At 39.8% G+C, this 24,611-nt stretch overlaps 1 protein-coding gene across 1 annotated transcript; it reads left to right on the forward strand.

The window, feature by feature from the left end:
• The first annotated feature begins 7,519 nt into the window (after window positions 1-7,519).
• Window positions 7,520-22,922, forward strand: LOC149318684 (solute carrier family 35 member G1-like). The gene is made up of 3 exons (XM_089508349.1): window positions 7,520-7,781; window positions 20,865-21,045; window positions 22,163-22,922. The coding sequence occupies exons 1-3, from the start codon at window positions 7,520-7,522 to the stop codon at window positions 22,920-22,922; spliced, it is 1,203 nt and encodes a 400-aa protein (XP_089364475.1).
• The last annotated feature ends 1,689 nt before the right edge of the window (window positions 22,923-24,611 follow it).

Genomic DNA, 24,611 nt, shown 5'->3' on the forward strand with positions numbered 1-24,611 from the left:
CAGGGAAAATTCAGGCTTGGGTCAATTGTTTCAACAAGGCTTCAGAGAGGCCAGCAGCAGGTGTTATAGGCCTGTTACAGACTGCCAAAATAAAGCTGCTTTGGGTCTCTTTGGAGGTATGCTGTTTAAGTGATGCATGCATCCCAAGAATCCGGAAGCTGCACCAAAGCTGCACTCCAGTGTTTAGGAATGGAGTGTGGCTTTGGCGCGACCTCCGGACTCTTAGGACCCATGCATCATTTAAACAGCATACCTCCAAAGAGACCCGAAGCAGCTTTATTTTGGCAGTCTGTAACAGGCCTCAGTTTCTTTTCTGGGTGAAAGGTACCACAAAGACTCTTATTCAGATGAAAGCTGGAAAAAGAAAATAGGGCTAGGGATCCTTAAAGAAATTTTGAAAAAGAAAATGTGTCTACCTGCCTCTTGTTAAATGGGCATATTACTTTTCATTTGCATATCCACTTTGACTTCAGATGGACTGGGGTATCCCTTTTTTCCCTGTGGGTAGTCCTGGGAACAAGATATCCATAGGCAAGGCCTGGCCAAAACACAAGAAAAAATACAAAAGAGCAAAAAGAGAGCTGTAATACCTAAAGAGGTAGAAAACAGTGAGGTGCCCACAATAAATCAACCTGGTCATAATAATTTCCTTCTCACTTGTCAGCAGAGAGAGCTTACCCATGTGTCAAGTGGAGTGAGCCCTCTGAAATATCTGGACCCCCCCCCCCCATGTTTTGTCTTAGAAATGTGCCCCTTATGAAAACAGAAACACTCAGACTTATTACAGGAAGTACATAGTGAATAGAGATATGATAGAAATCTTAGTTCCATCTAGGATGGAGATACAAGGAGCCATGCATACCTACTTGCATCTCCCTCTCTCCCCCCCCCCCCCCAAAGCCGAGATGTCTTCAGTCTAAAGAGAGAGCTTTAAGAAGGTGATGGAAAAGGAGAAAGTGGCATCTAGAGTCATTCTCTAGGACTGGAAGGAAGGTCACAGCAGGTACACCTCCCTATTTTCACAGCAAGCTGAATTGCTTCATACGGTCATACCACTACCAGTGACAACTGACGTTGTTTGCAAATTTCTTAGTGTCCTGGAGATAAAGCTCCTTGCCTGGGAGTACTTACTCAGACAAAATTGTATAATCAGTACCCCATATATGTGGGAAATATCTTATAAGTAACTGTGTTTTACCTTGAAGCTATAATCCTATATACTTTTTAATGAGCACTTTGCTCACATATTTTATTTTATTTTAAACAAAGAGGCTTTTTAGGAGGCCAAATCAAACATACTGGTTAACACTTACCTGTCCTGGCCTGACTAAGTTCCAGGTTTCACCAGCAACACTATGTAACACAGTCACACACACAAGCCCAGGCAGGTATGTTTTACAGGCCCAAGTAAGCAGTTGCCCATCAAAAGTATAAAAAGGGACTCATGATATGTGCAAGTCCCTGCTCAGGTATAAAAATTCTCCCTGTGTTTATAGTCTGGAGATCTTCCAATGAACACTGAATGGCCATTCTGTCAAGTTTGAGGGGCAATCCCCCTATTTCTATCCTGGAACACCTCCCCACACAGCCAACAATCTCCCTATGTCATGTATTAACCTAGAAAGATTGGGAAGTTGACTGTTGTTTCTGTGTCACTGAACTCCAACAATGCAATTGGGAAGGGTTACATCAACCAATGGCATATATACTGCCCATTTGTAGTAAAATGGAAGTTGAGAGAGCATGGTAGCAGTGTGCTGTTGTTGTTTTTAGCTGCCTTTAAGACAACTTCGGCCCATTGCAAACCCATGAATAAGACATCTCCAAACCCCCTTGTCCTCAACTACTCATAGTGGGTCCTGCAGGCTCAGAGCCAAGCTCTCCTTGATTGAATCTTTCTATCCGGTATGTGATCTTCCTCTCTTCCTACTGCCCTCCATCTTTCCTAGCATTATTATCTTTTCTAATGATTCATGTCTTCTCAGGATGGAGATTAGCAAACTAGTGTCCATAACATTCCAATCACATCCCAGAAACTAAAGATATGGGAGCAAGTGTTACTGCATTTGACTTGTAATAGCACGATGTTAACATGATGATAACGAATACTATCACACACCCTTTGCTGTTCTAGCGGTAATGGTGCTCATGTCATTCGTAACACATCCCTTTCTTGCACATGTGTACTGTTCTAGTACTGCAACACTCCCCCCCCCCCCCCAAATGTTGGCATTTGAAGGAATGCCAACAAAATGTTTTGGTCACAAGCATGCATTGTTTTTTCTTATTAACATAATGCAATAATGGCTATATTTTTTTAATAAAGAAATTAAAACAACGGGGAAAAATTACTTGTGTCACCCTCCTTGTGTCAACAACGGAAGAAGAGTAAAGTTTGGGGATGTTTTAGGATGAGAGGGGAGGAGGTAGTCCTGACCAATCAGAACACAAGGATGGATTGCGACTGATAAGATTATTGCACACATATCACCTGGAATGGCCAGAAAGCAATCATGTCAGCTATCAATGGAGTTTTCACATTTTTGACCAGGAACAGGAGAAGGACGTACTGGGTGCAGGATGAGTACTGAATGAGAACGGGGCTATGCAATAACATTTGTTCCATTCAGATTACATCCCGTTCCCAGCCTGTCAGGAAAACGCTGTGCGATAATCTCTGATGTGGCCAAGGTACAACCGTCTCAGTATAGACATCCTGGCTTCCAGGATGCATATTTGTTCAACACGTATAGAAGAATCATGTATAATTTCCTAGCATCTCCCTAGTCTAGAAATCACTGGATTCGTTTGGGGAACCAATGATTCCTCATCTATAGTATTAATGACAAATACATTCATTGAGTGATGAATCTTAATGTAGCATTATTCATGTATAAGAGGGAGATGCTATAACAGTTATAGGCAACCCTAATTTTTGAAGATATACAAAATAATTTTGGGGGGAGAGCTAAGCAGACCCAGATAGTTTAAGAAGAGCTGAGTGTGTTCATTTTATAGAATGGTGTCAGTTTGTGGGATGTGGTGTGGAAAACTGATTGTGGCTGCATCTACATTGGAAAATTAATGCAGTTTGACATTAGCTCAGTGGTTTAGCTGCTCAATGCTATAGAATTCTGGGATTTGCAGTTTTGTGAGATATTTAGCTTTCTCTGTCAGAGAGCTCTAGTGCCACAAACAAACTACAAATCCCAGTGTTCAATAGGATGGAGCCATGCCATTTAAAGCAATGTCAAACTGCATTAATTCTGAGTGGCATTAATACAGAGTGGCATTGAAATGGGATATACTATAAACAGGCATGGCTGGCTGGCTGGAATTCTGGGCATGTGCACCCTGTACTGCAACATTTTGTACAAGTCTCACTTGTAAAACTGGTTATGTGGCACTTTATTTAAAAAGTGCTATTGGAGAGAATATTCTAGTTTAAGCAGGTTATGTCTAGGGTTTCTTACAGTCTAACTGTATTGTTTTTAAAAAGGATCATATTGGACAAGTGTATTTAAACCTTTTGACATGACACGTCTGGCAGTTTTATTGGCAGCTTGACCAGCGTGAAATTGGATGCTTATATATCTTGGCAAAAACAAGCAGGGCCCTGAAACTCTTCAGATCTTTTTCAAGCTATCATAGAAACAGACTCTCTTTTTCTAAGGTGCACAAGCTGGTGCAATGCTAGCAATCCTAATCATTTCTTGAAGGCTGCAGCCCGAATTTGTGTGGGAGGACATACAATGTATTGAACTCAGTATGTTTTACTTCTAGTTAAACATGCATGGCACTGTGCTGTAAATGAACTAATGAAGATTATAAAGCAAATATATTAGATTTTTAAAACCCATACAAAATTAAAATTAATTTGCAAGCTCTTGAAAAATGACAGTTAATTTGGGGAAAAGAAGGAAGGGAAGGAAGGAAGGAAGGAAGGAAGGAAGGGGAAGGGGAAGGGGAAGGGGAAGGGGAGGGAAGATGTTGAGAAACATATTGCTAAAAATTTGGGGTGGGGGGAATCCAACTGATATTTCTTTAAATACATAAAAGATAGAAAGCTGCCCAGCATGATGACTAGATCATTAGACATAATAAGAACTGTGCTGGATGAAACCAGGGATCTACCTAGTCCCGCATTTAGTTCACTTAGGTCTAAAATACACTACAGAAATAATCCTGTTTGAGACTTCTTTAACTGCCCTGGCTCAGTGCTAGGGAATCCTGGGAAATGTAGTTTGTTGTGGCACCAGAGCTCTCTGACTGAGAGAAGGCTAAATGTCTCACAAAACTACGGTTCCCAGAATCCCCTAGCATTGAGCCAGGGCAGTTAAAGCAGTCTCAAAATGGATTATTTCTGCAGTGAGCTTTGAGCCACAGTGGCCAACTCTTTTCACAAAATAATGGGAAAAGCTCAACAAGACATGAGTGCAATAACATTTCATTCTCAAGTTCTCCAGCAACACTTATAAAGAGACACACATTTCTCTAGATGGAATATATTTCCATCATGACTAGTAGCACTTGAAGGCCCTATCCTCCATGAATTTGTCCTACCCCCTCAAGATATCAGACAAGCAGTCTCTTTGGAACACCTGTCCATTTAATGTCTCACTGTGAAGTATCCTTACATCAAAGTGGGTGGGTTCTTCAGATTCCTCAGAGCAGGGCATTGATTCTCTGGGTTCTTTGAGATCCAGCTATGGCCATTATCACACAATGAAAACTTCCAGGCAAACCAATGCCAATCCAATGCCATCCCAAGCCCAATCATGCGTATTCATGTTAATTCACAAGAGATTATCTCACACAATTGCTGTCATTGTGTAGTTATTCTGGGCCTGATCCTGGGTCAATCCAAAAATAGGTAAATTTGGTGAACTAGCAAATTCACAAATCTTATTCCAAGGTTAATTCGCAGTCAGTTCGATGTGGTGCTGGTGTGGAATGCAAGTTTGCATCAGCCCTGGTATTTCCCTCAACCTTGAAGGTACCACATATCCCATGGTGCAGCGCTGCAATTTTGCACCATTTTGCTTCTGGTAGTCCTTCCAGTAGTCCGCTTCCAGTAGTCCACTTCCAGTGCTGGCGAGGAGGGGAAAAGTGGCTCTTTCCGATGCCACTGGGGAAAGGACTACTGTGGAATGAACATATTCACATTTTAATGTGGACAGAGCAGTGCATGGTTTGTGCCCCCAATGCCACTGGAGAAAGAGTGCAGAGACCCATAGAAAGGCAGCTTGTTTGGATGCCAAAAAACCCAGAACATAAAGCCTATGGAAAGGCAGCTTGTTTGGATGCAAAAATGTAGCATACACATATGTGTGTGTGTATACACACGCGCACATATATATGCATGCATATATATATGTGTGTGTGTGTGTGTGTTTATATTTGTATATATGTATATGCCCACCCATGTCCATGGCTTGCCCATGGGGGGGAGGGGGGTTATGTGTGCATGAATATGTATATATGCACACAAATATATGTGTGTGCGTGCGCTTCCATGTGCCCGTACATATATGCATGGAGAAGAAGAAACGCGAAGCAATGATTCACATGAAGCTAGTATTCACATGAAACAGGAAGTGGCCCCCTTCTTCACCCCGGAAGTACAAAGGTTCGCGATGCGTTGATCGGCCCACTGAGCATGCACAAGGGTGCCAATTCGAATTGTTGAATCCTCATGGTATGTACTGGTGTGATAACTTGTTTTGTTGTCACTCTGCTTTGCCTTTGGAATTACCATGTGTGATAATTAATCACGTGAATTGGCTTACTTTCAAATTGGGTCTACTTTCCCTTTCCTTCGGGATGGGGGTACATTTCCTTTATATGATAACGGCCTAAGGCTAGCTAAAATGCCCAAAACAGAGAGGAGTCTTCATCAGAGTGAGCACTGTGGACAATGTGGCCATGGAGAGTGATCTGTGTTGCTGTCTCCTACATTTCACCATCCCTCTTTCCCGCTACTTATTTATTTCTTCATTACTTATTGAAATGTTCACATCCGGTCCTATATCAAAGGATGTCCGGACAGTATACTATCGAATCAATTAAAAGAATTTAAAAGAATTTAAAATTTAAAGCTAGTAACTCTGGGCATACTTTTATACTGTACTTTCAGAGATACTTCATGTAGGAATAGCATTCCAGGCAACTTGGCAACACTAATGCAGGGCTGGACAAGAGGAAGAAAGCTGATACGTTTACAACAGGACGGGAACTACAGTGACTCATACAAAATGCAAACAGCAGCACATCAATACAGTTATGGGGGAAATTGAACTATTAGCTTGGCAAAGGGAAAAGGGCTGGAAGCAGATGACAGAGCCAGCTGAGCAGAAGATCAAAACAGGCTGGAGATTTTGCAAACCACCTGTAAATGTATGGACAAAAAAAAAATTATTATTATTATTATTATTATTATTATTACATTTATTTATATCCCGCCTTCTTTTCAGGACAGGAACTCAAGGTGGCTAACAAATCTAAGGAGATTATCACACGAAGAAATAAGACGATTTACCTCTTCCACATTCATTTCAGGATCTGGGATGCCCCTGGATATTATCAGACCTAAATCTCTGCCAATCTTGCTGCAATGCCACTGCCAAGATGCATCCCGGGTTGAAGCCTTGCTCAGCCAGCACTTTTTACAAGTCGGAGAGTTTCCGATTTCAAAAAATGGCCGGCTGAGCAAGGCTTCGACCCAGGATGCATCCTGGCAGTGGCATTGCAGCAAGATCGGCAGAGATTTAGGTCTGATAATATCCAGGGGCATCTTACAGGTTGTAAACTTACAGGCTATTCAACATTTTCAATACAGATGTGATTATCGTATTGGGAACCTGGTCATACATAAATTAACCTACTCAGCCCTCATAAGGTAACACTGAAGACCTGCACTGAAAGTTTATGGATCTAATGAAGTCTAAATTGAAATGGTTTTTCAGAAATAGATTTGGATTATTATTATTATTATTATATCCAAATGTATCTGAGGAAGAAGTGACTAGGAAAGCTCCTGCTGCCAATTTCTTTCTTTCAGTGGGTCTCAAAGGAACTTCAAGATCTCTACTTATTATTATTAATGTATCCAAATGCATCTGAGGAAGTAGAGTTAGGTCTAGGGAAGCTCCTGCTGCCAATTTCTTTCCTCCTTCTCTACACATTATTATTATTATTATTATTATTATTATTATTATTTCATGGAGTCCAGTGAGCCTCAAAGGTGCTAGTAGACGTTCCATAGCCTTGGGGCAAGGCCCTTAGAGCGGTGCCCCAGTGTGGATGCAGCCTGAGGCGAAGTGTGGCCTGAGAGGAGGAGGAGGGGGAGGGGGGGAGGGGGCGGGCGCCATGGCTGTAGTGTTGTCCTGGGGGCGGCGCATGCGCAGTGGAGTCGCCGGCTCCTGGCCGGAGAGTAAAGCCGGCAAAGAGTGTGAGGAGGAATCGGAGGGAAACGAAGGGAGAGCTCCCCTTCTTCTCCTCCTCCTTCGCCTCCTGCTCCATGGTGCGCTTCCAGAGCGGAGGGGAAGGCGCCGCTGCTGAACCAGAGCGATGGGAGCTGGGAGAGGGGCTCCACTCAGGGGCCCAGGAGGAGGAGGAAGAGGAGCAACAGGAGCCATGCCTAGACCCCCATGTGGAGGCGGAGAGGGAGAAGGAGAAGGCGAAGGCGAAGGCGGGTGGCAGCGCCCAGGAGCCAGGAGGAAGCGTCGGCTGCCCCTCGTGCTGCTGCCCCCGAGGGGGCTTCTCCTGGAGAGTCCCGCCTGGTGGGTGAGGAGCAAGGAAGGAAGGAAGGAAGGCAGCCCCTGGCTGTTGGTGGGGATACACGCTTCATCATTTGCTTATTATTGTTGTTTACTATCAGGAGCATGTCCTCTTCCCTGGGGGCACAACAAACTACAGTTCCCAGTTTGAGGCAATCTTATCTGCCCTGGCTCAAGGCTAGGGAATCCTGGATACAACAACAACAACAACAACAACAACAAGAAGTATAGAGAGGTCTACTAGCACCTTTCTAGCAGAAGGAAGAAGTTGGCAGCAGGAGCTTTCCAAGACCCAAGTCTACTTCCTCAGATGCATTGGGATATAATATGGGGAACTGTAGTGTTTCTGGGACGTTGAGCCTCCTCTATCAGAGAGAGAGAGAGAGAGAGAGAGAGAGCTCTGGTGCCACAATAAGCCACAGTTTAATTCCAGGATCCCCCATCACTGAGCCACCAGGGCAGTCAAAGTGGTCTGAAACTGGGTTGTTTTTGCAGTCTCTTTTGGACCCTTAGTCCCCAGGGTGCTACAAGATCTCTTTACATACTCGTTTTACAGACCAGTGTGGCTATATCTTTGAATTCTCTGGAAGAGGAGGTTCAAATGTAGGGATATTACCAAAGAAAAATGCAAAAAGTTCAAAAAGAAAAAGAAAAGTAGGGATGCAACAAGTTCAAAAGAAGTGTAGGGACACTACCAAAGAAAAATGTGTGTGTGTGTGTGTTTGTGTGTGTGTATATATATATATATATATATATGTAGGGACATTACCAAAAAAATCTGAAACACACTTCTAGCGATATGAACCCATGTTTCATAGTCCTGCTCAAAAGGGAGGACATTGTGGAATTCCTCCTGGACAGAGGCTCATGCTCCCAACTTCTCTCTTCCAGTTAGTCTCAAAGGTGCTACAAGATCTCCTTACGTACTAATTTTAGAGACCAACACGGCTATATCTTTGAATGCCTTTGTTTTTAGTATGCAGAGGTATCTTGTAGCAGTTTGGGGGTTAATTACACGAAAGAAGTTGTAGCATAAGGTTTCACAGACTTAGGTCTACTTCCTCAGGCGCACGGGAGGGTGCCTTACAATTGGCAGACTGTATCTACTGTACTCATATATAAGTCTAAAAACTTTAGTCTAAAAATTCACCCAAAAAACCTGCGTCGACTTATCCACAGGTCAGTGTAAGTACTGTACTTTAACTCTGATTAAAAAACATAACCATCCCCTGGTGAAAGGCAAGAGTGTAATGTGTCTTGAAAGTACTGACTTAACTCTATCCTTTCATCCATCCAGTCTTTAGTGTGAGCACAAACAGTTCTGCCTGCTGGGATTTTGTAAGTTCTTTGGCACTGTTTTCCTTTGCTTCATCCTTTAGATCCTCTGCTACATCATGCCCCTATGCTTTTTCCTCTACTGCACCTGAGGAAGTAGTCCAAGTTTACTAAAGGTGCAGGGAGGGTGTCTTACAACTGGCATACTGTATATACTCATATATAAGTCTAAGAGACAACTTCTTTCACATAGTTCGTCTCTAAAGTGCTGCAAGATGCCTTTGCATGTTGACAATCCAGACTAAGAGGGTTATGTCTCTGAATTCCTTTGCTTTAATTGTTTTTATTAGTTTGAATTATTTCACTTGGAAGACCCTTCTTCCCCCCTGCACATGAGGAAGTAGACCAAGTCTATGAAAGCTTATGCTATAACCTCTTTCTTTTAAAGGTGCTGCTGGGCACTGCCTAGAAGCCCATCGGTGGTGGCAGCTGTGCTTTTTGCTGCCTCCGAAGAAATTGCTCCTGGAGAGGCACAGCTGGTGGCTGAGGAGGGAAGGTGGCAGGGCTTGTCCTCAGGTGAACTTTCCTCCATGGTTGTGGAAGCTGCCATGGCATGGGCAGGGCAGCAAGCAAGTCATCCAGTAACGGTGAGGGTGGCAAACAAGCCTTAGCTTGCCTGGCACCACTGACTGTAAGCTGTTCCCCCCCCCCCCCCCCCTTTTAGTCCTGCCCTGTATCTTATGTCAGGAATCATTCCTGTCATCCTTGAATGCCTTGAACAGCGTAATGCCTTGAGCAGCCTTGAACACATAAAATCCGGGGAATTTAATTAATTTCTTCTCAGGGATTTTGACTGAATATTCCGGTAAATATTGGGGAATTCCAGGGATTTTGGATTTTGGTAAAACATTCTGGGGAATATCTTTGAGGCTTGTTGGCAACACTGGCCTTGAAGATGAAAAGAACACTCGCATCCTTTAATTCTCACTCTCACACCTTTGCTTTTAGTATGCAAAGGGATCTTGTAGCACCTTTGAGACTAACTATGTGAAAGAAGTTGTAGCCTGAGCTTTCGGAGACTTGGTCTACATCCAGGGTGACCAGATGTCCTAATCACAAAGGAGGACAAGGCACTGAAGAAAAATGTAGGGCATTAACAAACGAAAGCTAAAAACTGTCATATAAACTCATGCTTCCTAACATACTCAAAAGGGAAGACATTTTGGAATTACTTCTGGACTGAAGGTTGAAATATAGCACATGTTCTGGAAAAGGCGGACATCTGATCAACTTGTCCACATCTGTGTCTGAGGATGTAGTCGATCCATAGGGAGGGGCAGGATATAAATTATAATAATTATTATTATCATTATTATTATTCCATTTATCCCTTTGCATACTGATCTGAAGAAACTTGCCAAGAAAACCCCAGTGATAGAGTCACCTTAGGGTCGCCATACATTGGAAACTACTTGAAGGTACACAGTGACAAAAATTCCAGACTAACATGGCTATGTCTCTGAATTCCTTTGCTTTTAGTTATATTTGTTAGTTTTATGAATGTTATCTAATCATTCAGCACTTGACATCCTAGGATGGGACAAAGCCATAATTTTTAATTTTAAAGAGTGTTGCTTTGACAGTCAGGCATTCTGTGAGGTACTACTAGCAGTGATTTCAGTAAAAGCAATTACAGTATACAGAATGAAGAGAAGTCCATTCTGATGTGCTTTTAATCCAAGTTTATATAAATTGGTGAGGAAAGGCTAATTCCATAGGCTTTTCCAGCACCTTAGCTATTTTGTTTGTTCTCGTTATTAAGATCCCTTTCCTAAACCGAAAGGCCATTTTTCTTTTTACTCCATTGATAGATTCATAGGATAATCAGAAACTCTACTCAGGCATTCAGCATTTAGATATTTCCATGTATCTGCAATACTCTTTAAGTAATTGTAGGATTAGTCCTATATGTGACTAGTTTTTTTGGTGCAATAAACCTTTGTACTGATCTCCTGTACTACTGAAGGAGACCAAGGTTTGAATCCCTGCTCAGCTATGGAAATCCACTGAGTGATTTTAAAGGAAGGCACATCCCCACTTAGAAACCATATGATTCACAGAAAGAAGGAAACCACAATCAAAGCATAATATTTTTGGTTGTTTGGTTGGTTAAAATAATGTTAAACATAAATTTAAATGTGTTTTCCCTTTTTCCGGGTAGTTTTGCATTTATTTGCCAGAAGACTGGAAGGGTGGAGATGGTTTACTTGTTAGTAAGCAATTCTGCATTATCCTGCTTGCACATTTCTCTTTATCTCTGCAATTAAAAGAGATAGAGATCTATTGGGTTTTTTAAAACTTAAATTAAAGCTGAAATTCCAGGAAGCAGACTGTGATTTTTCTGAAGGGGGGTTATGTTCTTACAAAACCTCTGTTCCTCAGCCCATTTATTACTGCAGGTCTCCATGCTGAACTGTTAACATTTTTTGCCATAAAGTCAAAGTACATTAGGTAACATATTTTCATATTAAAGGTTCCCCCAGGAAATATAAGCATTTGTTAAATTATTTACAAATGGCCACAACTTATAGAAATTCTTTTTGGTGTCACTTGTGTATGGATTACACTCAGGATGAAGGAAGTAGAACAATGGCAGGGTCATAGCCCTGTTACAGACTGCCAAAATAAAGCTGCTTTGGGTCTCTTTGGAGGTATGCTGTTTAAATGATGCATGCATACTAAGAATCCGGAAGCTGCACCAAAGCTGCACTCCAGTGCTTAGGAATGGAGTGTGGCTTTGGCGCGACCTCCGGACTCTTAGGACCCATGCATCATTTAAATAGCATATCTCCAAAGAGACCCGAAGCAGCTTTATTTTGGCAGTCTGTAACAGGCCATAGTTATTCTTTCTATGATTCTCTTCCCTGGCATCCCTTCTCCATCCCAACCACACACACACGTTTTCAGCATTTATCGCTTAGATGCAATGATTTCCCAAATGTGATTGCGTTAGGATTTTTTATTATTATTATTTAAAGAATTTATATGCTGTCTTTCTTGGCAAACCCTGCTCAATGTGGCCTTCAGAAATTGATTAAAGCAACATAAAATATTTTTACACAGAAATGAACCAATTCTCAATCTAGTGTAAAACTAGCAAAAACATTCCCTTTCTTCTTAAAAGAAGCTAATGGATACAGGCCAAAGATCCTGCATAATTCTTTTCTAGTACTTTAAAATACAATGTGGTTGACGTTCTTAAAACATTCTAGATAACATATTGGCAAGGATGTTGAAGAAAGGAGAATGATTTACCGCTATATTGCAGTATTATTTAACCAGACAATCAAATGAAACATCTGACTGTGAAAACATGTTCTTGACCTTTCAGAACGCAACAGGTTGCGTGTCCTACATAATTCATGTGAAGTGCAGGGAAAAGATTGTGCTATGTAAGTAGTATGAGATGAAAGGACTTTCTTCAGGCACAATAGCTGTTCTCCTTTCAGTATGCTGCCAACCCCTCAAAGTGTATGTCATATAATGAAGATAGTAATTTGTGGCCTTCTGGATTTTGTTTGTCTGCAACTTCCATTGTCCTTTAGCATTGGCTGTGCTGGTAAAGCTGGTAGGAGTCTCAGTCCAACAATTTCTGGATGCCACAGATTGCCTAGCCCTGCTATATCGCACAGTGGTAGCCAAATTCTAGGCCTCTAGGATCTACGTTGTTTTTTATTAGCATTCCAAGAGCCACCAACCAGAATCTGGTGCAACATACATTGAAGACCCATGTTTTTGTTGGTATGGGTAGATTGCAGCTTTTCCATGCTGTCATTGTGTTTACAGTTGCTGTGGTCATTTCATCATCTTGTGAGAAAATCTTCTGGTGATGAACAGCTCTCTTCTTACCATAGGTACATTGGTTCTCAGCTGGCAGATACAGCCTGCCAACTGCTCCAAACCAATGCTACACAAAGTGGTGGTCTTTGAACCATTGGCCTCCAGTCCCTAATGAGTTTCCAAAAAAGAAAATATTATAGCTAGTGAAACAAATATGATACCAGTCCTTGGCACATTGAGAAAAATATTTGCTGTTTCTTCACATCAGACACATAAGACATACTGACTCAGTAGAGCAGTGATGGCGAACCTATGGAACACGTGCCAGAGGTGGCACTCAGAGCCCTCTCTGTGGGCACATGTGCCGTCGTCCCAGCACAGAGTTTGCCAGTGTTTGTTACTAGAAAGCCAGAGGGACATGGCACTTTGCAATAAATATGTGGGTTTCGGGTTACAGTTTGGGCACTCGGCCTCTAAAAGGTTCACCATCACTGCAGTAGAGCATATGTTCTCTCCCTTGGGAGATTAAGATTAATTTTCTGTCATGATGAGATTTCAAAATAAGACTGTGGAACCATCCATTTAGTTCCAGTAGCTTATTGCTTAGATAAAGACTTCTGATCTTAGAGATTTGTTTTCAGTCCCAGAACTGAAATAAGATCACAGTCTCTCACCATAACAATTCATTCCAGGTTATACCAATCTTACTTCATTTCAGGGAGTGGGAGATTCATATTGGTGGTATTGTTAAAATAAGTTAGGAATTGTTGCCAGCCTATTGCAAGACAAAGGGAGAAAAGGGGAGGGGAGGGATTAAAAAGCAAGCCAATAGCTCTTCTTTCAGGTTTGTCCAGCATTTTTTAGTGGATGACAGTAATATCCTTAAGATGAAACCATATGGCACCAGGTTCTAAAGATCCATTTTCCAACATTTTGGACAAAAGATAGAATTTTTGAATCTTTAGACTTCACCTGAATATCGTTTGACCTCAGCTTAGAGGATAATACCATCATCCACTGAACAATGCTAGAAACAGTGTTCTAAACTGTCACCTTGTATGCAGCTTGCCAAAACAGTTTGTTCTTGATACATATTTTTAAGTTCTGTTTATTAATTTCTTCAGTATTTCTATACTAATATCTAGAGAATCAATGTAGTGGTATAGTTTGAGCTATATGACTCTGGGGACCAGGTTTGGATCCCCACTCAGCCATGGAAACGCACTGGGTGTCCTTGGAAAAGTCACACTCTCTCAACCTTAGAGGAAAGTCCAACCTCCTGTGAACAAATCTTGCCAAGAAAATTCTGTGATAGGTTTGCCTTGGGGTCACTATAAACTCAGCAATGACTTGAAGGCACACAACAAAAACAAACCTATATCTGTATCTGTCCTATCGTAGTCCCACAGGACTGTACCTAAGATGGCTCACAGCATGAATTAAAAGAAAATACAGTTTAAAAACCAATAAGCAGTTATTAAAAACAAATAAAGTATCACACTGAATGAAAACTATTAAAATATATAACAGGAAAAAGTGAGTGAACTACCCCCATTAAAAGATCCCCAGTAATTAATAGTCAAAAGCTTTTCTGATTAAAAAGATGTTTGCCTGCCAGCAGAGAATGGTCAGTCCTTCTGTGATAGGGAGGTCCACAACCTGGGAGCAGCCCCCAAGAAGACCCTCTCTCACACTGTGTAATATTTTGCTTTGTGTTTGTGTAGAGGTATATTTCTTTCCACACATTTGCAGTAACATTAGAGAAATTGTCCATTATTAGTAGTATATATGACATCTGTTCAATGTTGTATAGAATTAGTGAGAAGCCTTAGCTTTTCTTCAGATGAACATCAGGGGATTTTCCCCACACTCCAAACAGCAGCATACAAGAAACTGCTTTTGACAGTGCTCTCAATTTCAGAAGAGTCTTATAATATGATATTGGTGGATAGAGGAAGGGCTCTTGAGCAATCTTTTCCGTGAATCCTAGCCCACTTTAATAATTTCAGTATTGAATTTGGCAGTTTATTCTTCAGATAGCAAATAGAATACTACATTGATACTTGATATTCTCTTCTTTCACTCTGTATAATTCTCTTCACTTTTTGTTTTTCTTCAGTCAGCTGCAATCCATCCTGAGTCTCTTTATTTAATCTAATGTTTCAGACAGTATTGTAACATCCCATTAATACAGGTCTGTATTGTATTATTTAAATAAAGTGGGGCAATAATATAATTAAGTGATCAAAATCAGTACACATCAGAAGCAACTATCATGGAACATGACCAAAAACTAGTCTGCAGAGACAAAAAAGAGATGTTTGTTCTTTGAAGAAAATTCTAGATTAAAAACATAATTAAAGAGAAACAGAGCATGCATTATGACAAGTATTTTGCTTTAACCTCTCTGAAATCTGTTGCACTTTTTCTGTAGCAGTGCATTAGAAATGCTTGGATTCAAGACTTTTCCATTTTCATATTAAAGCATATGAAAGTGTTTATGCTTGCGTATGTTAGTTACTACCTTTGCATTCCACATATCTTCCAAAAGTATAATACTCCAGATAACAGTAAATCATTAATATTATTAATGTTATTAATCATTAAAATTAATTAAACAGAGAAACCATTAATGTTAATCAAAATCATTAAAATATCACAGTAATCAAGAAGCATCAAAGCACATTAAAAGCCATCACGAAGAATTGTATCTCTAAATATTTTCTAAATATAGAGAGTGAAAACTCAAACATTTGAGATGAGTGCATTTCACAATTAGGAATATAAGTTTAGGAACTATGTATTTGGTTTGTAAACAAGCTGTTATATAGATTGGTTTTTTAACTACCTTGGGCCCTTGGTATCCACTGGGGTTTGGTTCCAGGAAACCCCCCCCCCCCCCAATGCATAGCAAAATCCATGGATGCTCAAGTACCTTTAAATACATGGCCTAGTAAAATGGTGTCCCTTTGATAAAATGGCAACATCAAAATTTGCTTTTTGGAATGTATATATTTTTGAACATTTTCAAGCCATGGTGGATAAAAAATCTGTGGATACAGAATGCTGATTGTATATTTAAAGTACAATCTAAACCAAAACCTGTGTTTGAGATACTGCTTTATTGAAGAAATCTGTAATGGGCGGAGAACAAATGAGAGGCAACACTGTGTAGCCATTTTATGGAAAAAGTAAAATGTGCAGGGTTAGACCACACATTTGTAGTAGTGGCTGACACATATCTTTAAGCAGGGCTCTGTTCCAACCATATAAATGGTGAAGAATAAGGATGAGCATATAGGTAGGTGCCCCCACGTAGTTATTTTTTGTTGTTCTTCGGCTCAGTTCTGACAGTGTGTGAGACATAAACAGCAGGAGACATTTTAGCAGAAGGCAGAATAGGTTTCAGCAGCACATATGCACCATAAATCCATTTTGCATATTCCCCAGACCTGTTCTCAGGGTAAAAGTCCATTTGAGAAAACATATCATGGTTGAACAAAATTATCTACAACAAACCATGAAATGTTGCTGTATTTACACTCGTATTATTTATACAAGGGATGCGGTGTCTCAGCAGTTAAGACACTGATGATTTCAAGATCAGCAGGTCAGCAGTTGGATGAGCTCCCATCACTAGTCCCAGCTTCTGCCAACGTAGTAGTTCGAAAGCATGTAAGAGTGCATGTAGATAAATATGTACCACTTGGATGGGAAGGTAACAGCATTTCCTGCAGTGATGCTGGCCACATGATTATGGAGTTGTCTTTGACAAAGCTGGCTCTTTGGCTTAGTAACAGAGATGAGCACCATCCCTTACAGTCGGATACAACTAAACAGTCTTGTCAAGGGAAAACTTTTACCTTTATTAACCGATCATTAAATACCCCTACACATACATTTGTAAACACTGGCCAGGTTAGTGTTCCCAGGCACGTGTATGTGTAATGCCCAGACTGAGGGAAGGATCCTAGAGTGTACTTCTATCAGTAGAACAGCAGAGCCTGGCTAAATCATTGGGATGGTGGGTTAAGTCTCCTTTCCCCAAAAGGTTCTCTAGAGGTCTGGAAGAACGTCCAGAGCTAGATTTCAGGTGGTACAGAGCTTCAGGGAGAGAGAAGAAATTCCACCAGCAAAATGCTTATCCAAGTGTATCAATGAGGAATAATGTTGTGAAATTAGTATTTTCTGAAGCAGTTGTAATGTGCAGAACTTCATTAGGGGGAAATAAAAGAGAGAGCAGAACAGCAAATTTCCCTTTTTCAGATAAGGTGGAGATTAACCACTTGTATGCAAACCTCATCAATTAGTGAAGAATGACTCTCAGCCACCAAAATAATGAAAGATGAATGAAAGATAGACTTTCTGCGATAAATTAGAAAAATGGAAAAAGAAGGTGAAATGGGAAGTTAGCAAAAGGAGATGGCAGATTTCACAAGACAAGAATTGGCATATGTCATGGAAAGAACCCACATATTAGCATTGGTTTCAAATTAGATGGTTCAGCTTATTTAGCTAGTTCTTAATCACGTCAGGTTCAAAGGCATTATCTGCAGGAAATGACCCAGTCTTGTGGGCAGTTCCTTTGAAAAGTTTGAGCATTAGTTTTGAGAGAGAGAAAAACTTTTGGATATGCTATAGTGTTATCATGACCCTAAGCTGAACTTATCATATGGTTTTCTTGGAAAAATTTATTCATAGGAGGTTTGCCATTGCTTTCCTCTTAAGACTGAGAGAGTCTGACTTGCGCAAGGTCACCCAGTGAGTTTCCATGGCCAAGGGAACCCTGGTTTCCCAGAGTCCTAGTCCAGTGCTCAAACCACTACACCACACTGGCTCTTATGCTGTAGTATCTCATTAATCATAAACTGTTCAATATGTCCAATTATGTGAGAATCAAAATGGAAAGTCTGCTACTACTCAAAAGCTGATTTTAGTAGCTAATCAAATGGGGCCAAAATGGCAAAAAACATGTCTGAATGTATTCTATCACTGCATTTTTGAGTATTAGAAAATATTGATCCTCAGCTTTTAGTATCTGACACCTAGCAAGTGGAAAAAGTGCCTTGCCAAACCACTTCTTTCTTCCACATATCTGAGAGGCGCATCTTTTGCTTCTCCATCACTTTAGAGAATACCTTCTCACAACAAGCAATTCCAGAAATTATGATATTTGTGAGTATGTGTGTTTAAGCCTTGTGTATAAGGAAGCAGAAACATTGTGGTGACATTTTGTCCCCTGAACAAGATGAGGATTAAATTGATCATTATATCCTGGTTCAGTATAGATAGGCAAAATAACATTTTCAAAGCATTACACACACACACACACACACACACACACACACACACACACCCCGGTATATGGGAGAACTCTTATCAGCTATATCTGACATAAAAATTAATACAATGAGCCCTTGGTATCCACTGAGGTTTGCTCCTAGGACCTCAGTGGATACCAAAATCCATGGATGGTCAAGTTCCATTATATACAATGTCATAGGGGAAAGGTGTCCCTTATATAAAATAGCAAACTCAAGGTTTGTTTTTTGGAATTCATATATTTTTAGAATATTTTTGAATTGTAGATAATTGAATCCATGAATAAAGAATCCGTGGATATGTGGGGCTGACTGTACTGAAATTACTGCTTCAAACTATTTCTCTAAATACTTATTGGGGAATCATGTAATGATTTTCCTTGTGTCTGTAAAACAATGAATATTTCAGATGCAACTAAACATAGTTGAGCAGGAAGTGCGTGAGCTTTGGACTTGTACAGTCCTCTGTCTCACTCATGTGGCTGCAAGGAGACTAATCCTTGCATCTGAAAAAGACAAATTGTAGTAAATAGTTTACTGCAACAAGCCAAGATCAAAGCATGTTTAGTGATGCTGCCATATTAATAAGCCTTTAGACTAACCTCAGTTAGTCTTTTGTTGTATATATGTAACAATAACTTTTGGATATCCTTCCAATCTCTTCCTTGGAACAGCAGTAACAGAGAAGAGAGAAACATGAACAGGGGGGATAGAGAAAACATAGAGGATAGATAATTTATACAATATTAATACAGTCAGCCCCCTATATCCACAGATTCAAGCATCCACAGTTTGAAAATATTTCTGAAATGTATACATTCCAAAAGCAAACATTGATTTGGCCATTTTATGTAAGGAACACAATTTTACTACGCCGTTGTATTTAATGGGACCTAAACATCCACAGATTTTGTTATCCATTGGGGGGGGGGGGGTGCTAGAACCAAAACCCAGCAGATACCAAGGGCCCACTATACTGATATCAGAAAAACATATGATGCCCTTGGGATTTTAGTTGAATGTTAAGGGTGCAAAGTACCAGACCAATACAAGAGAGCCCTGCATTCTGATATTTATCATGCATGAAGGTCCTCAGATGACCTTGGGCAAGTCACTTATTATTCCTCAGTTTAACACTACTTATACATAGTGCTGCAATAGGAAGTAATGACACTGACATACTTCCCTGGTATGGCTTTCAGAGCTATGCCAGTACAGTGGTTGTGGCGCTGTACAATATCTTGGGTAGCAAGGCCTTTGGTGCTCACTTCATTTAGCATCACACAGCTTCAGTGAAGAGACCTCATAGTTTCCTGGTGTCAGAAAAATAACAGAATAGTTCTTTTATAATACAGCAAATGTGTGAATATCTCTTGATGAACTAATAAGAAGAAGAAGAAGAAGAAGAAGAAGAAGAAGAAGAAGAAGAAGAAGAAGAAGAAGAAGAAGAAGTTTATTTGTATTTTCCCGCTTCTCCCAATGGATCGAAGTGGGATTACAACCAAAAATCTCCATACAGGCAATCATGTCTAAAAATATATATCATAAAAACATCGCAAAGTATAAAAATTGCAATTTCAGTAATCGCAGGGCAGCGGGCAGTTATGCTGTTATGACCGGAAGTGGGGTTTCCTGAAGTTCTTTATAGAAGGTCAGGTGGGTATGCCCACCGGAAGAGATCTGTCTTTAGTACCTTCTTAAAGGCATCTAGGGTCGTGGTGAGACGGATCTCCTCCGGCAGATTGTTTCATAACCTGGTGGCCTTAGCTGTATATGCTCTTTTTGAAGTAACTGTTAGTCTGACCTTTGGGTAATCTAACAGATTCTTCCCTGTTGTCCTGAGGGTGCGAGGCGGATTGTTTAGGGAGAGGCATTCCCTCAGGTAACTCAGGCCCAAGCCATGTAGGGCTTTAAAGGTAACAACCAACACTTTGTATTGCGCCCATAAGCTAACTGGCAGCCAGTGTAAGGATTTTAAGACAGGTGTTATATGATCTGACCTGGAAGTTCCAGTGATCAATCTGGCTGCTGCATTTTGAATTAATTGAAGCTTCCGAACCTGATACAAAGGTAGCCCCATGTAGAGTGCACTACAGAAGTCTAAGCATATAAACAAAACACAAGCAACTATACAGCCCAGTTTTGTGACTAGTAAATGTACTTTATATTCCTTTGGTTTTCTAAAAGAAGTAAATGTGGCAATTTTTGTAATAATGAAATAGCTTTCTGTACCATCATGTCAAAAACTGTTTATACTTTCAGTAGCTATAAAAAACAACCCTTTTGTTTTTCTCCTAAGAGTTAATTGCTCAAATGTAAATATTAAAAATACAGCTCAGGAAATGAGAGTGGGCACTTGGTATCTGCTGCGGTTTGGTTCCAGGATCCCCCATGAATACCAAAATCCATGGCTTGTCAAGTGCCATTAAGTACAGTGGCATAGTAAAATGATGTGCCTTTATATAAAATGGTAAAATCAAGCTTTGCTTCAGAAATTTATATTTTTTGAATATTTTCAAGCCGTGGATGGTTGAATCTCTGGATAAAGAATCTCTGGATACAGAGGGCCCACTGTATAGTTAAACTTGATTTGCTCACTGCATTTTCCCACTGGATTTGCTAACTGGAAATCATAATTATTATATTGTAGGAATAAAGAAGAAACGTTCCTGCCCAGGTCTTGGACTGTTCTATACCCTCCTGTCAGCCTTTCTTTTCTCTGTGGCTTCTTTATTTCTGAAGAAAATTGAAGATTTACATTCAGTGGAAGTCAGTGCCTTTAGATGTATTTTCCAAATGATGTTTGTTCTTCCTGGTTTAATATACTACAAGTGAGTACTCCATCCTTTGTATGTGGAAAGGCAAATAAGAAATGCTTTTCAGTGTATAGGTGTGATTAATTACAAATTACACAGGGTCCAATAAACAATAAAGTTCTTAACAGACCCCCATAAACTTGAAATGATTCAAGAACACACTCTAATTTTCTGTCTTTTGCAGCAGACCTGACTACTGTGACATTTTAAGCTAGTACAGGGTGTGTGATGGATTAATAGGAATTTGAAGCAGATGATGAATGGTGGTTAATGAATATCTAAAACCAATCAAATTGCCATGAGGCCTTTATAAAATGCTGGGGCTGCCACTGTATAGCATGAGTAGGCAAAGAAGTAAACCCATACTACTCCTGTGGGTTATTTGCCACTTTCTAGAAATTGTTTAGCTGTAGGCATTTTGCTTCTGGTGGGTCTCCCTGAACAGAAATAATAGTTACAGAGAAGTGACTTGAAGGAATGTGTGTATGGGTGGAAACGTCAGTTCTCTCTCCTATTTGCTAGTGTTTCACTCCTAAAGTTCTTCCTGATCCCAAAGCTTTATGGACTACTTTGTTATGTTGCTTAACATACAACCAGTTCACCTATATCAGGTGTGGGACTTACGTAGTCATGCAGATGTTGTTGGTCTGGAAATCTCACCAACCCTAACTTGGATAAACTGATGACGAATGGTATGAGCTGCAATCCAACAACAGCTGCAGGGCTACGCAGTTCCCACAGCTGACCTATATATAATGTTATTCTCTATAATTCTCCTCAGAAGTAAGGCCTGCTGAGATTGATGGGACTTGCTCACACATAAGAATGCATAGAATTGAAAACTTCTACTTAATTTCTTCAACAAGTTACTTGTCCTTGATAATTTGAAACAGACATGTAAGAAACTGCATAATAAATGGCACTGAGACTGTAAGTGCTGAATATTAGGAGAACTTACATGAAAGTGTCCAGAGTAATGACATTCTGATAACTGTTAGAATAACCATACTTATATTTAACATACAATTATCTGAAATCCACTGTATGAACTTAATTGTATTGCTGTATGATTATGGAATCTTCATGCTAAGAGATAAATATCAAGCCTGTCTTTCTGTTTCTTTCATTTTAGAACAGGATTTTTGGGACCAAAAGACAAACGAATGTTTCTTTTTTTCCGAGGATTGCTTGGTTCTGGTGCAATGATTCTTCTTTATTATGCTTTCCAAGTGATGCCTCTCGCTGATGCTACTGTCATTACTTTCAGTAGTCCAGTTTTTACATCATTATTTGCCTGGATATTTCTCAAGGAGAAATATAGTCTTTGGGATCTTCTGTTCACCATCTTTACAATCACTGGAGTGGTACTTATTGCAAGACCACCTTTTCTGTTTGGATCCAAAGTTTCGGGAATTGAAGGAAGCTACACAGATCATATCAAAGGGACAATAGCAGCAGTTACAAGTGCAGTAGCTGCTGCTTCAACTTTTGTTATACTAAGAAAGGTGGGGAAATCAGTGCATTACTTTTTATCCATTTGGTATTATGCAGTCATTGGGTTAATAGTGTGTGTAATAGCACTTACTGTAATAGGTGAATGGAGTTTACCAAATTGTGGTATAGATAGATTTCTTCTAATAGCAATTGGACTATTGGGACTAGGTGGTCAAATATTTCTTACAAAAGCGTTACAAATAGAAGAAGCAGGTCCTGTAGCTATAATGAAAACAATGGATGTGGTGTTTGCTTTTATTTTACAAATTCTTTTTCTCAATCATTTACCAACCTGGTGGACTGTGGGAGGTGCCCTTTGTGTTGTTGCTAGCAGCTCTGGCACTGTCATTCGGAAGTGGCGTCAGAACTCCAAAAAGAGTACTAGAAATGAAATTTAATAAGCTTGAACTGCTTTCATTGCTAAAAACACAGCAAAGATCTTAAATATTAGTTATAAATAATGCATCTATTGTTCTGTGTTTCTTTACAATCACATTTACTTGTCAAAGCAGAAGTAGATATCATAACTCACTGTTTTGTAGATGTGCCTTGATCCACATTTGGTTTTGTGTATCCAAGAAGATTTTGGCTTTTGTTTCATTAGTACCATTCCCCTCATTTTTGTGTTACAAAAATCTTGTTCTGAACTGAAATGTCTTGATGACTGAATATGACATGGAGATCTACTGCTCATTGTAAAAATGCAAACCAAAATCTATCTAGCGTCCTTTAACTCTTAGGTGCACTTAAAGTAATAATTTGGATCCAAGCCATAATTTTTAATGCCATGCATCCCTTTTGTGTATGCCTTCATACAGTTAGTTCCTCAGAGCGAGTTCACACATTGTTTAAAAATGGGAGAAAGAAAATGGCATCAAAATTAACTTACCTATCTTCTTTCTTTTTTTGTTGTTGTTATCTGCCTTCTTGTAACTTGAAAAGCAGATCTCAAAGCAGAATTTCTGATTTCTTGTATAGAGTAATTTTGAGTTTTGGCATCACTTGGGATTCTCACATCTTATTTGGAAAGAGAAGCATGGATTCGGTTTTACAGTGGAAATATCAGTGATGTGTTCTCTATCATTTTCCATTTCTGTAAAACCTATAAAATGGCTGTTGCATTGCTAATAATATTAGCATTGATCCACAGACTTATTTGTGATGATGGTGCTCCCAGCTCCTATTATGGCAGATTGTTTTCTATGAACATACCAGGCACATTTCCCTGTCAGAGAGAGGGACCTCCACTTTCATATATTGGACTGAACTGAGCGCAGTTCACATTTTATTTTTACCACATTTTAATGCGGTAAAGTTTGTACTAATACAAATTAAATATAAACTGAGTGTGCAAGCAGCAATGAGACAGGCTCATTCAAAATTACCATTTTTTTCTAAAACCGTATTGTAATACAGCCACAAAAGCTTTTTAAATATAAAATGGAGTGGCACCTTGTGCTGTAAAAAGTTATTTACTTTAAAACCATCTACTTTAACATTATTTTCCAAAACAATTTATATGACAGGTTCATCAAATACAGAACTTCGGCTTTTTTTCTAGAAGTTGTGTGAGAGGTAAATTCATAGTTTTTTCCCACTGAGGCTTGAAAGAAAATTTTTTTAAATGTTTACTGGTTTTGTTTTTCTATATTTTGTTGAAGCAAATGTTTATATATTTATAGTGATGTAAACTGAAATATTTATATTTCTATTTAAATATGCTGTTCTGAATAGATAGAACAAAAGCCATATTGGCTCCTTCAATACTTTACCTGCTACAATTCAAGCAAAGAAGGACAATGGGTGATAATCCCATGATGTCTGCCTACAGAACACACTGTCAGTGGAATTTACTCTGCCTCCCCTATACGGCCTCCTGATCATACTTCAAAATCTGCTCTGGAGCCTCTAGAATAGATTGAGGAAATCTATGTGAGGGAGGATAGGGAGGAGGGATCTCATGTTGTGAGCAGACATCTGGTTGTATCCATCTTTGAATGGAACCCAGTGAATTTAAGTGCAAGTGGTCATTCTTCTCAATGCAACTTTGTTTAATACTATGCAAAGTGTTCTTAATATGTGCTTCT

Source organism: Sceloporus occidentalis, unplaced genomic scaffold, assembly GCF_023333645.1.
Source record: "Sceloporus occidentalis isolate IW3139 unplaced genomic scaffold, rSceOcc1.0.p SCAF_2, whole genome shotgun sequence".
Lineage (NCBI taxonomy): Eukaryota > Metazoa > Chordata > Lepidosauria > Squamata > Phrynosomatidae > Sceloporus > Sceloporus occidentalis.